The sequence below is a fragment of the Cricetulus griseus genome, chromosome 3, assembly GCF_003668045.3.
Source record: "Cricetulus griseus strain 17A/GY chromosome 3, alternate assembly CriGri-PICRH-1.0, whole genome shotgun sequence".
NCBI lineage: Eukaryota > Metazoa > Chordata > Mammalia > Rodentia > Cricetidae > Cricetulus > Cricetulus griseus.
The window spans coordinates 188,120,895-188,134,564 of NC_048596.1; the positions used below are offsets into that span (position 1 = coordinate 188,120,895).

General features: G+C 50.4%; 1 protein-coding gene across 3 annotated transcripts in view; it reads right to left on the bottom strand.

The window, feature by feature from the left end:
- Positions 1-381: 381 nt before the first annotated feature.
- Bcar1 (BCAR1 scaffold protein, Cas family member) overlaps positions 382-13,670 on the bottom strand; it is a 36,903-nt gene continuing 23,614 nt past the window's right edge. For all 3 annotated transcript variants that reach the window (XM_027406047.1, XM_027406048.2, XM_027406049.2), the window contains exons 2-7: positions 11,497-12,129; positions 5,588-5,749; positions 5,266-5,382; positions 3,261-4,358; positions 2,568-2,657; positions 382-1,313 (exon numbers count right to left, since the gene is read on the bottom strand). In XM_027406047.1, the coding sequence (XP_027261848.1) occupies positions 801-1,313; positions 2,568-2,657; positions 3,261-4,358; positions 5,266-5,382; positions 5,588-5,749; positions 11,497-12,129 (2,613 nt within the window). In that variant the 3' untranslated portion in view covers positions 382-800. The remainder of the gene's footprint in view (positions 1,314-2,567; positions 2,658-3,260; positions 4,359-5,265; positions 5,383-5,587; positions 5,750-11,496; positions 12,130-13,670) is intronic.

Consider the following 13,670-nt stretch of genomic DNA (forward strand, 5'->3'; position numbering starts at 1 on the left):
CGCCAGTAGAGTGCCAAACACACACTAAACTCCCACAAGCAGCAACCTGGGTCAAGCAAGCCTGTTCTTGGTCTCCGTCTTTCTAGCTTGGAGGCCAAGTCCCTTTTAATTCAAGGAAGACACTTTGGGTGTCCCAGACTGGAGTTCTGTGAGGCTGTTTTGTGCAGTGCCTCTGTGCACTTGGCACAAAGGATACTGCCACATTATCTCCCCACCAGGCCAGCCCAGCCCTCCTGCCTTTCCCCAGGTCCCTGGGCATTGATTTTCTACTGAAGGGTCCACTCTTCTTTTACCCTCCCAGAATCTTCACCATGTCTAGTCATTTTGGTGGGTCAAGGATACATCTACCTCCCCACATAGAGGATGTCTCAAACATCTTTATAGGCTGCTTCTCATTTTTAAAATTTTATTAAATGTAGACTATTAGTCAAATGATTGGAAAAAATCAATAGTGAAAAATAGTTCTTTAGGGTTTTTTTCTTGGTGCAGAGGTGCACACCACACTGTGCTTGCCTGTCACGGGGAGCTCTGCGGGTGGGGCCCATGTGCCTCCACCCTGGCCCCAGCCTGGTGATTAGCAGTCCACAGTGTACTCTTGTCCAGCTCCTCTGAGGAGGCAACCCACACCTGCCTTGCTATAAATATGTACAAATCCCTGGACAGTTGAGGGCACCAGGCCCAAGGCAGAGCTGGGGTTACCTGTCCCCAAACCTGCAGGATATTCACTTTCAAGACAGATGCTTGGGTAGCTCGGACCATCACTGCCCACTCCCCAGCCTCTATACCCTAGTCCTCTGTTCTCAGGCAGCAGCCAGCTGGCCCAGGACCCGGCGGAACTGCTGAGTGCTGTGACCCAGCTCCTTGACCCTGTCTACCATGTCCTGGGCAGCAGAGGGTGATGGGTACTGCAAGGCAGCAGCCTTGGTGGTGGCCACAATGCCTCGCAGGAGGTCACACAGCAGGTTGCTATAGTGGGTCACCTGGCTGCGCACATCAGCTGCCTTTGCCTGCCGTGACAGTGTGTCCCCAATGAACACCAGCTTATGTGCACTGAGGATGACAAACTTGCTGTGTGCCACAAAGATCTTGGGTGGCTGGTTGGTGGCCACTGCAGTGAAGAAGGCATCTACTGCATCTGTCAGTGTGGTCAGGTTGGCCTCGCACTGCTCCAAGTAGAAGAGCAGCAGCTGTCGGTCTGAGGGCCCCAGGCCCCCTGTCCGCCCTGGCACCAGGGGCTGGGCTGGTGTCCAGTTGGCCAGGTCATGGTCTATAGGACGAGATACCTCCTGCTCCAGTCGCTCAAACTGTTTCAGCTGTGGAAAGCATGACAAGGTTAGGCTCTCAGCTGACAGACATGTGCAAACATCTGTACCATCAGAGCATGCTCACTAAAGGAAAGCAAACCACCAGTGTCAGTGACAGCATTACTGGCTAAGGACAAGCTGGAGACTGCACAGGAAAGATAGCCTGCACACCAACTTCTTCAAACAATGGCACTCCACAGCTACACGTGCATTTCTATTTTAACTGCTATTACTGGGAAGGGATAGTTTGCCACATATCCTGGCTGGCCTCAAATTTATGATCCTTTTGCCTCTGCCTCCTGAGTGCTGGAATTACAGGAGTATGCCCGGCTTATTTTTAATTGTTAACTTGTGTTTCCTTTCACTTTTTATGTGCCACACACTTCCCAAGCAGTTCACACACTACTCATTTACTGCCAACATCATACCTGTAAGGCAGTTACCAGCTGTAAGCCCCACCTGGTGTCAGGGTAACCAGTGAATAACCCATCTCAGGGTGGGATAAGCTGTCCTTTGCCTTCCTTCTCAATACCCAGAGAAAGGACAGCGAGAGTTTTCATATTTATTTAGTGCTGTTATCTTCGCAATCAAAATCAAATATCTTTAGTATCCTTCGAAAATACTTTCTTACCCTGGGAAATGATTTAAAATATGAAGAAAATTGTGGCTGAACACAGCACTATTATTTATATGGAAAACTAGATACAATGTAAACATTCAACAATAGACATTATGTGGCCTATAAAAAGGAGTTATGAACAGAGTTTTAAGTCTGAGGAATGCTGCAGACAGAGGCAGAGTGTGACTGCTCACCAGTGTCATCTCGGGCAGGCACAGGGAGGCACAGCTTGTGGAGAGGAGCTGACCAGTGGGGAGTGGCTTGTCTCAGCTTCTGTACAGCCTCTGGCTGCCTGTGCTTTCTAATCCTACACTGCCTCTGTGCTCTCTACAACGGACTCATTACTCTGACAGTAACTTCGTTTGTGTTTTATTGCTATGCCTGTGATGTCTCAAGCATGCTAGTCAATTGCTGCAGTCACAGCTACTCAGGAGGCTACAGTGGGAGGGTTAGCTGAGCTCAGGCAGAGTTCAAGATGAGGCTGGGCAACAGAGTGAGAATGCCATCTCAAATTAATTAGCCAAATTAATTAGTCAGAAGGCAGTGATGGCTACGATGCCGGATAGTGACTGGCTGGGTGGAGGGCAAACAGGGCTCTCTATTCCTGTCGGGTCTCACCGTAAGGTGACTACTGGGAGCCTCACCTGCTGCAGCTCCAGTTGGCCTTTTCCCTGCCGCATTATGTTCCCCTTTTCTAGTAGCTCCTTCTGTGTCTTCTCAAACTCCTCCTTCCCCTGCAGGGAAGAGACAAAACACTGACTGAGAAGTCTCTTCTGGGACAGAGGCACCAGCAAGTACCATGGGTGCAAGGGCCAGGGAACCACCAGGTGGCAGTGTAGGCACACCAGGCCCAGAAGAGGCAGCTTGTAAAGGAAGCAGCCCCTACAGGAAGGGTCTGGTGCAGGAAGGTAGCTTTGTAGAGGGTACAGTCATTCTACAATCCTTCCCTTAGTCTACAAATGGAATGGCATGCAGGTGTCTTCTCAGAGGTCATTCTCATCCTACCTCCCTATTCCCCTTGTCCTATGTCATCTAGACTCTACCATCTGTCTCCTCAGAATGTTTCTACATAGAATGGAGCCACATCTATGGCCACTAGGAAAGCCCATTCCCCAAGGTGTTCTGGAGCCATCCTGATTGGTCCCTCAAGGCCCAAAAACATAGTCAAGTTGATCATCAGTCTAATAGCACAAAATACAGAGAGGGCACTAGGGTTCACCAGTGACCATTCCTGGAGCCCAAATCTCCCTTTGACCACAAGATCTCTATGTGTGGGATAAGAGGCCAGGGGAGATCATGGTCAGAGCTTTTGGGGCCCAGGCAGGCTGAGAACCCACCTGCAGGTGGACGTAGTCATAATCCTCCATCCAGCCTCCTTCACTGTTCTCATACTGCCCATCTGGAGAGTCCTGGGAGGTGAACTTGGGGGGTGAGGGCAGAGGGCGTGACTGGATGCTGCTGGCTTTATCAGTGGGGTTGGGGTGCAGGGAGCTGCCTCCCTCAGGCCCTGGGCCAGGGGCTTTGGTCCGTCTGAAAAGCAGTGAGGCATTGCCATGCAAAAAGGAGGCCAGCTGTTTGGCATCCTCAGGCACGGCCCGTGAGCAGGCCACCAGGCGGTCCATGTCTTCAAGGGTGAATCCTGGGCTTCCCCGGCCACTGTCAAGGACCTGACCATGGACCACCAGTGTCTGGTACACATCCTCCATCTTCTGTAGTTGCCGGCTAAGCTTGGCATGCAAGGTGCGGTCAGAAGTGTGGGTGGCATTGCTCACAGCACTGCGGGCAAACTCCAGGAGCTCATGTACTGCCCCGTGAACTGCAGCCACTGCAGCTTTGAGGTCCTGCACAGGAGGCTCCTGAGGCTCAGAGGTGCTACGCCAGCCCCCAGGCCCACTGGCACTGCCCACCAGGTCCAGAAGGTGGGCTACAGTGGTGCTTACACCCAGCTGCAGCCGCGCAAGGGACTCCACAGCAACCTCCAGCTCCAGGGGCTCCCGGCCTGGCACCACTACCTCCAAGGAAGATACTGATTGGCTGCTGCGTGTGCTGCCTGTGCTAGAGGCCGACAGGCGCTTGCCATCTGTTGGGGCCTCTCGTTCAGCTGGTGGAGGTACAGCATACACACCATCATCAATTACATTCCCATCAGCCACCTCAGGAGGGAGCACCTGTTCACGAGGCACATCATACAACGTTCCAGGGCCAGGACGCCTCAAACCAGGGGGCACGTCATAGAGGTCAGGAGCAGGGGGTGGCACATCATAGACATCCTCAGCTGGTGGGGAGTCTGTGGGAGGCGCAGCAAGGATCAATGGGTGTCGGGTTGGGCCAAAGGGCTTGGGCTTGGCGAAGGCAGGGGGTACATCATATGTCTCCTCTCGCTGCAGGGGGCCATCGGGCACATCCTTGCTCACGGACGGAGGAACATCATACACCTAGGGGACCAAGTAATGATTAAGACTGTTGTCTGTCTGCTCAGCCCTGGAGCTCAGGGGCAGAACCCAGCCAATGTACACACCCAGCCTGATTCTTAGCTATGACGACTATGCCAAGAACCTAGCCCTGGGGCTAGCTGACTAACTCTAAGTGCCTGGTTATTCATCTGTAAGATGGGGAACTCCCTCCCAGTGAAAGGCTATATATGTGTTCAGTGTGCAATTCTTAACTGCAGACATGTAGGAGAGACTTGCTACCATAGTGCCAATGCTGCTTGTTTGTCTCATTCCCACCACAATACCCAATGTCACTCTCATTGGTAGTCTTTCTATTTGTATCAAGCACTTGGCTGGGCTTTGTATGTTAGATTCCGGTTGGCTCTCAAGACAATTCTGTATGATTATCAGTCCCTTTTACATTCCAAGTGTCCTTCCTGGTTTGGAAGACAGATTTTGTGCTCTTCCTTTTTGATACCTCTCAGAGCATACATAATGAGAAGACCTGACAATGGGCTATTTTCTGGGGCTCAGAAGGGCATTTATTTTCTTTTTTAAAATTAATGTACTTATTTATTTTTTATGTGAATGGATGTTTGGTCTGCACGGATGTCTGTGCACCAAATGCATACCTGGTGCTAAGAGATCAGAAAGGGACGTTGGATCACCTGACACTGCCAGACAGTGCATGAGTGCTGAGAATTGACCTTGGGTCCTCAGGAAGAGCAGCCAGTGCCTTGGCCACTGACCCATCTCTACAGCCTGGGCATTCAGCTTCTATATCTGTCCCGGAGCAAGTAAAGACAGAGCCAGGGTCTGCAGACAGCAGTCCAAGCCCAGTTCATACACTCATCTGTGCCTTTTTCACCTTTAGAAAGGTCCAAGGCCCCAGCATTTGCTGGCTCCTTACCGAATGATGATTGGCTGGTGGCAGGCCTTTCTCCACACTCGGAGGCACATCATACACATCCAACAATGGGTCTCTGCCATTGGGGCCCTTGACTGCCATGGGAGGTGTGTCATATACCTGGAGGGCACAAAAGAAGGTGCAATGATACAACTGTCAGGGATATATGGTTTAATGGGATGAGTGGAAGTCCCCAGAAACCTACCTTGGGCACCTGGGCTGTAGCTGCTGTGCTTCTCAGGCCCTGGCTAGGCTGAGAATATACAGCTCCCACAGCAAGGCCCAGTCCCTGTCCTCTCCCATGCCTCTGATCCCCAATACTTACCTCCTGGCCATACTGGCTGGGAAGCAGTCCTCGTACAGGGGGCACATCATAGATGTCCTGGGGACCTGGAGCTAACAGGTGGCGTGGGGTATCATACTCGTCTTGCTCTGTCTGGGAGGCCTCGTATACATAGCCCTGTCCCACTCGAGTAGGGACCACCACCTGGGAACAAACAGCTGATTGCACCACTGGCCCTTGAAGCTAGCCCCTATGACCTACCCACAGATCCATGGGAGAGGTAGTGGTGGGGCTCTGCAAGGGTAGGCTTAGAGGCATTGCTTCTCATTCCTTTTCTGGAGTGAAATGCAGTGCTTGGGAAACAATTATTAGACCCCTAAGTTTTGTTTAGAGCTGTGTGGTTCTGGGCCATGAGACAGAAAGTCTCTACAGCCAGATGACCCAGTAGATTCCAGAGTAGGGTATGTGAATGACAAGATGGGATAGGAAGGGTAAAAGGCCTGACTCTTGAGGCAACGCCAGTGGGCAAGGCGCCAGCCCACGTAAGGTCTCTTGTGTCATTCCTGTTGACACCTCTAAGCTGCCCTGCCCCTCAAAGTTCTGCTCGGCAAGACAGCGACCTGATTATAGGACCACCACCATTTCCAGACACTGGAGGCAGAGGATATAGCCTGGCAAGGCAGAAAGCAACCCTCCCTTAGTAGGACTAAGTAACTTAGTAGGACTACTGAACATAATGACCACAGAGCTAACTCTTGAGCAGACGCACAGGGCTAGGATATAAGGTCAGTTACATGGCAAAGGAATTCTAACTGGAACCACTGTAGCCACACCCATAAGCTATCTTGCCCACCTGAAAGGGTAAGGCCTTAGTGGGAGTCCCTGGTCAGAGGGAGCCAGTCCCTTCCTTCCCAGGACCCTGACCCTGGATCCATGGCAGTGGGCTCTGTATGGAGGGCAGGCACTACCCCCTGGACCATGCTGTTCCTCCACAGCAGCACTCAGCCTGGAAGGGATGCAAGTGTGCCAGGCAGCCTCCCCTCTACAAGATTCTCCAGCCAGGCTCAGGGCACCCTCCCCCATGGGGCTCCCTGCTCAGCCTTCTCCACAGAAAGGCCTTTTGTTTTCTAATCAAAGGGGATGTCTGGGACAGGGTTGACTCAGGGCCGCCACACACACACATACCCTGCCACGTTCAGGCTCAACACTCTCAAACCCAACCCAAGCTTCAGCAGGCATACACCAGCATAACCCCTCAGCACCCCCCCCAAGACACAGGGGCACCCGGCAGACCCAGACCTGACAACCTCCATTTGAGCTAGGCAGATAACACTCAGTCCAGCTGGGATTCTGGACTGCCTCTAGCAGACAGCCTGGCAGGCTGGTGTGTGCCACTATAGGGGCTGCAGGGTCTCCTCTGTGGGGTGTCCCCACCCACCAATAACAGGGCCTGGGGGGCGGAGTTGCAGCTGCCTCTCCAGACTCATCTCCCTGCTCAGGCCCCAGACTTGAGTCTCCTCCAGGGCTATTTTTAGATGTTGGAACCTGCCCATGGCACAGCAGACTGGGGCTGAGGGACGTGGCAGGTTAGACGGGCCTGTGGCAAGGCCTGAGGCTTCTCTAGGCCAAGGCCGCCTAGGTGGGAATTCAAACCCAAAAGGGGCGATAGTGCACTTTTCAGACAGAGGCAGGCCAAGACCCAGTACAGAGAGCACCTCTGCCTTGTCAGCACCTATCTGGGCCTCATGTAGACAGGGTTGTATGCACAGGCCAGAGAGTCTCACTGCCAGACCCCTAAAGGTCAGTCCTAGGGCTAAAAGGCAGGGCAGCTCCTATTCCTACACCTGAGTCATATCACATTGACAGTAAGCAGCCATATTGGCTGGCAAATGTTTCTCTGTTGGGAAAACAGCAATAGAGAAAACAAGGAAAGAAGCTCATTAGGGAAATGGCCTCATCAAAGAGCTGCTGAGCTCTGCTAATCCCAGGCTACACTGCTCTGCACCTGATGCCCCATTAGCAGGTCCTGGAGGGAGAGACAGAGACAGACACACACCCAGGCTGGGCTAGAGAGGGCTGCTGTTTCCTCTGTCCCATGCCTACCCACAGGTTTCAATGATAAGGGAGACTGGAACAGAAGCATATCCCAGCTCGTCAGTCCTAAACCGGGATGAAACCTCTAGCATTGCCCTGGATCTACAGGGACCAAGGCAGGGATCCAAGCAGTAGGAGTCAAGGAGGAGAAACAAAGACAAGAGGAGTCTCTCTTGGCTGTTCATTCTGTTGGGGCCTCACCTCTCCAGACTGCGTGGCTGCTGATATTCCGCCCCTGCAAAATGGACAGCATACCACCAGCCTAGGCAATCCAGCCCTCCTCCCACAAAGAAGCTGCTTCTCCTTCCTTGGGAATGGAGGACCACAGGAACACCATGGGCCAGACAGGTGCCTACCTCACCTTCGCCTTCTGCTGGCCAGGAAGTGCTGCTTCCCAGATAAATACAACTAACTTAGTTCACAAGTGTACCCCATGTCTGGCAAGCTGTAGTTCCTGACCCAGGACCGGTCCTTCAAAAGTGTCCTTGCACAGACAGCTAGATGCCTTCCCAGCTGGGGTCCTACCAGCATGTTTACAGCCTCTGTGCCCATGCCTAGCCAGAGGACCCTGGATGCTCCTGACCTGCTTTCTCCAGCCATCAGGCAGATGGCCACTGTTCCAGGGGTTCATGCCCTCAGGGCCCCATCCTTATCACTTACTCTTATAGGCACTGCAAGCTATGGCACTACCGCCTCAGTCCTGCAACAGACACCAAAGGGGGAGCCCCAGAGGCCTCTGAAAGCAAGACCCTGAAAGAAAAAGTAGGCAAAAATGTGCACCCTAGGAGTTTACCTCCATGCCCTTTGTAATAAAATCAAACCACATGGTATACACAGATAGACATTTAAATTAAAAATAAAGAAATGTATTTTTTAAGAGTGATGGGAGTGGGGGACCCTGGAGAGATGGTCAGAGGTTAAAAGTGCTCACTGCTCTTACAGAAAACCCAAGTTTGGTTCCCAGCACCACATCAGGCAACTCAAAATTCCTCTAACTTCAGTTTTCTTCTAGCCTCCAGAGGCACCCACAGACACGACATAGACTCACACAGGCACAGACAAGCAAACAGACACAAAATAAAAATCTTCAGGTGAGGCAAGAACATAGCAAAACTCAGGGAGCCACCTTCATCAGTCTTAAGAAGAGATTTAATGACCAAGAAAATGCTTTTAGTATGTTGTGATGGATTTACAACTTCAAAATGCAAAAATAACATGCGTCGGGCATTGATGGTGTATGCCTTTAATCCCAGCACTAGGGAGGCAGAGGTAGGCAGATCTCTGAGTCCAAGGCCAGCCTGGTATACCGAGCGAGTTCCAGGACAGGCTCCAAAACAATACAGAGAAACCCTGTCTCGAAAAAACCAAAAAAACATGCATATGATCACAGACTTAGGAGGCGGAAGCAGGAGGATTGTGGGTTCAAGGCTAGTAGAGGATATAAGATATAACAAGGTTCAACCAAAAAAAAAAAGAAAGAAAGAAAAAGAAAAAAGGCACATATTCAGATCTGTAAAAGACAAATAGAAAAGATGCTACACAAAATACACCATTTCTCAGCGATTATCCCTTGACTGAGAGACTTCTCTCTAAACATTCTCAGACATTATTCATTTTTTTAGGGCAAACAAGCATTTCTTTATGTTAAAATAAGAGCAGAGGCAATGGCTGTCCAGATCAGGAATGACAAAGGTCTTGGGAATGGACACAGGGCTTCTCCTCCTAGACCATCAGTTAAGTCAGAGTCTTAGGAACACCTCCCTGGACAGCTCCACCAAAGGCTCAGCAGAAAAGGACACAGCTAGTGAGCCTCTAGGTGAGCGAGGGAAGGGCCCTTGGCTAGCCCCCTTGGGCCTCCTCTTCCAGCCTAGATGAACAGCTGTCCCAGGATAAGCTTTACGACAAGGACAGGAAGACAAGGAATTGACTGGGGGCAAGTGTGATGTGTGTGCATGTACATCTGTACATGTGGTGAGTACATGTGGAAGGGATGGACCTTGGCCTGCCACTGAACACGCACTATCCCCATCTCTCGACTAAAAAGAGGCAGGTAATGCAAGAGTGGGGTCCAGGGACTCAGGGGACCCTGTGGTCAGAATGTGGGTCAGTGTTCATGAGATCTTATCCTATGTAGGCCCATGAGTCCTGGTCAGGCCACCTGGTCACCAAGCTTCTCTGTGGGCAGGGATGGGGTAACACTACCTACTTTCTAGGCAGTACTAATTAGGTTCTCAGCACTGGGTAGCTTTGAAGATAGAGGTTCGGTGTCATGGCTGAGCATGCACCTGGCCAGTGTCTTGCCAAACATACATGGCACTGGACCAGATATGATCAGAACTTGAAGGTGAATTAGCTGGGCTTATGAGTACTGGGATTAAAGGCGTGTGCCATCACAGTTGGCTGTTTCCACCAGGGCCTCTGCCTAGCTAGAAAGCCTTCCAGTGGATAGTAGATGAAGGCTTGAAGGAGATGCGGGGAGCTGGACAGGGCAACTCTATCCTCAACATTTGTAGGACAGGTCCAGGAATTCCATTTCCTAGTTCTTTTTTGTTTTGTTTTTCAAGATAGGGTCTCACTATGTAGCTCTCTGGCTGTCCTGGAAATTACTGGGTAGACTAGGCTGGTCTCAGACTCAGAGATCCATCTGCCTCTGCTTCCCAAGTGCTGGGATTAAAGGTGTGTGCCATTATGCTCAGTTCCATTTCCAAGCAGCTGGGTGAGCAAAGGTCAACAAGTAACATAAGTAACCGCCAAGAAAGCTCCTGAGGAAATGTGCAGTCTCTTTTGCCCCCTCCTATAACAAGAACGAAGACTATCCATAGTCCGTAAGGTCAAGATATCTTTATTCAGATAAATACCAGCCAAACACAAGCAAGAGCGTGCCCAGGGCAGCGGAGCAGCGAGGCCAGAGAGAAGGGCCTCCCATGTGCTCGCCATCCCTTAAGAACCTATACCACTGGCTGGAGAGATGGCTCAGAGGTTAAGAGCACTGACTGCTCTTCCAGAGGTCCTGAGTTCAATTCCCAGCAACCACATGGTGGCTCACAACCATCCTTAATAAGATCTGGTGCCCTCTTCTGGTGTGCAGATATACATGGAAGCAGAATGTTGTATACATAATAAATAAATAAAATAAAAAAAAAAATAAATAAAAAGAACCTATACCACGTCATCCTGACCTCACCTTGACCACGCACTGACAGGTGTGGTCAGGCACACCTGTAGCCAGCCCTTAAGAGTCGTGGTTACGGTGTTTCCCCACACCCTCCCACCTTCCTGATAGCCAAAGGGCAGACCCAATGTTTGGATCTCAAGTAGACCCATGTTGGTTCTGACCTGCTTGCCTCTAAGAGGAGGACATTCAGCTCTTCTCATTTCTCCCCTCTATTATCACTCTAATCCTTACCACCTCATTTTCCTGGCCCACAGGCTTTATGCTTTGCTGTACTTTCCACTTGTGCCAGAATAAACTGACTGACATGAGCCGGGCAGGTTCAGCTTGGGTACCAGGCCCTGAAGCTGTGACTGGCTTGCTGCTCACTTGGAACACAACACTTCTCTATGCCTCTAGACCTGTCACAGGCTGTAACCTGTGGTTAACATTCTCCAATTCAGGACAGTCTGCTGTAGACAGTCCTCATCTTCCACGGCCAACTCAATGTCCCTTATTCAGATAAGTAAATGTATCATCAGATAAATGTATACATTTATCCAGTTACTTCCCTCCTTGACCTCAGACCAAATACACAGTGATACTGGAGTGTGGGCACTCTGTGGTGACCAGGCCCTACTAAGCCCAGAAACCTGGGCCTAGGCTAACCCAATGGGACTTTACAGCTGTGCAAAGTTGGCCTTACCTTTGTTGGGGGCTTCGTTCCCTCCCAGCTGCGGGTATCCATAGATGGGGGGACTTGATAGATGTCATGCCCTATGCCAGCGGAAGGTGGCACCTGGTAGATGTCCTGGGCTGGACTTCCCGGGCCTGGGGGCACCTGGTAAAGGTCTGTGGCTGGGCTGGGAAATGAGTGATGAGGTGTCTGCTTTGAGAATGTGGATGTCTGTTTGGCTGGGGGTGACTGGAACTGTGGGTTGGGCCCAGGGGCTTGGTAGAGACCTTGCTGAGCCTTGCTGGGAGTGGGTACCAGGTACACACTGTCAGGCTGGGGCTGGTATGCAGTGGGGAGCATGGGACTGTACTGGGAAGCTGAGGGTACTGGGGTATGGATGCCCTGAGAGAGGTTGGGCTGGGTCTGGGGTGGAGTGGCAGGTGGGCCTGGTCCAGGTGCTGCTGGCTTCTTGTCATACATGCCAACCAGGATCTTGAGGCGGTTACCAGGGACAATGCCCTGGCGCCCATGCAGAGAACAGAGCCACCAGCCATCTAGGCCCTGTGTATCCCGCTCCAGCACTGTCATGATGTCACCCTTTCGGAAAGAGAGCTCATCCGGGGATTCAGCTACGTTGTCATAGAGGGCTTTGGCCAGCACGTTCTGGGGAGAGAAGACATAGGTGGACATGAAGGCAGGAGGATAGGCACAGGTCTCACCTAGCTCCCACCTATTCCAGGAGCAGTAATGCACCCAGCTTTAACTTCCAAAAAGAGACTCAAGTTACATCTGAAAATAGCAGGGGGCCTTTGCCCTCACTGTTTCTGCCTGCCCCCAGCAGCAAAGCAGAGTTGACCCCAGTGTATCTTTTAGCTGAGCCAGGGCCCCTCAAATCCTTGATAGCAGCAGCTGCTACAGCTGCCATCAACACTCCAGAGATGGCGCTCAGTATGTGACTAAAAACCATTTCTAGGTCTGGAAAGATGGCTCAGCAGTCAAAGGGAGCTTCTTGCTATTGCACAGGAGCTGGGTTTGGTTTCTAGCATTGATACTGGGTGGCTTACAACCTAGATCCAGGGAGCTCAATGCTCTCTTCTGGAATCTGTAGGTACCTGTACTCACTTGTACATGTATGCAGACACAGACACACCACACATATAATTAGAAACAATAAAACCCTTTTAAAAGTTCCTGGAGTCATGTGATAGTCTGTACCAGAAAAGTTAAGAATAATGACAATACAGCCATTAAGTTACCACAGGATAGTTCAGTAGAGTTGAGAAACTAATTTGACAGTTTCTTAAGTTAAAAACACTGTGGGTAGGAGGAACATTTTCCTAAGTTTGTCTACCAAAAAGGCCAGTAATTAATGGAGAAACTTAAAAAACTGCTCCTTAAGCTGAGAAGAAAGTAAGATGTTCTCCCCATCTTAGCTCCAAAGTTCAGATCCTAGTGTCTAGGGCATTGCAATTCTCCAAGAGGAGGAAAGTGATGGGGTGAGGGAGAACTATGCACATCATGGGGGACAAAATGGCCATCCTCTGCAGACCACATGATCATCTACGTAAAGGTATTCCAAGTAGAAGAATCAGCAATTGATGAAAATGTCACAGCAAAGACAGAACAATAGAAGTTTTCTGCGAACTCACCACACACACCTTGCATAAGGCTGGAGAGGACAAAATGTTTTCTCAAGTAAAAACTAGAATGGAAGGGAAAATGCACCAAGTTCCTGGAGGGATGACCTTAACACTGTACAGTGTTCGTTTGCTCACACACTTTCTTAGTACAACAGCCTACTCATCATTCATGGTTTTATTTTCTGTGATTCTGGTTAATTACCTATGGACAACCATGGCCCAAAAGTATTAAAAGAAAATTCCAGAAATAAATAATCCATAAGCTTTCAACTATAGGCCATTCTGAGATGCATGATGAAATCTCTTGTTATTCTACCCCACCACCCTGGGACCAGTGCATCCATCTGGTCTGTATGTGCTACTTGCTTATTAGCCTGGTAGCTATTTGTGCTAGCAGATCTACTCAGCTACTATAAAGATTTACTGTGTTTGAGCAAGCCCTATTGTGACAGCCCCAAGATGCACAAGTGCACACGTGCATGCATTAATTCCTACATGTTTCAAATTTGTCAAGAGAAGCTATCAAGGTGCTTCTGTTAAGTGAAAAGGTGAAAGTTAATAATT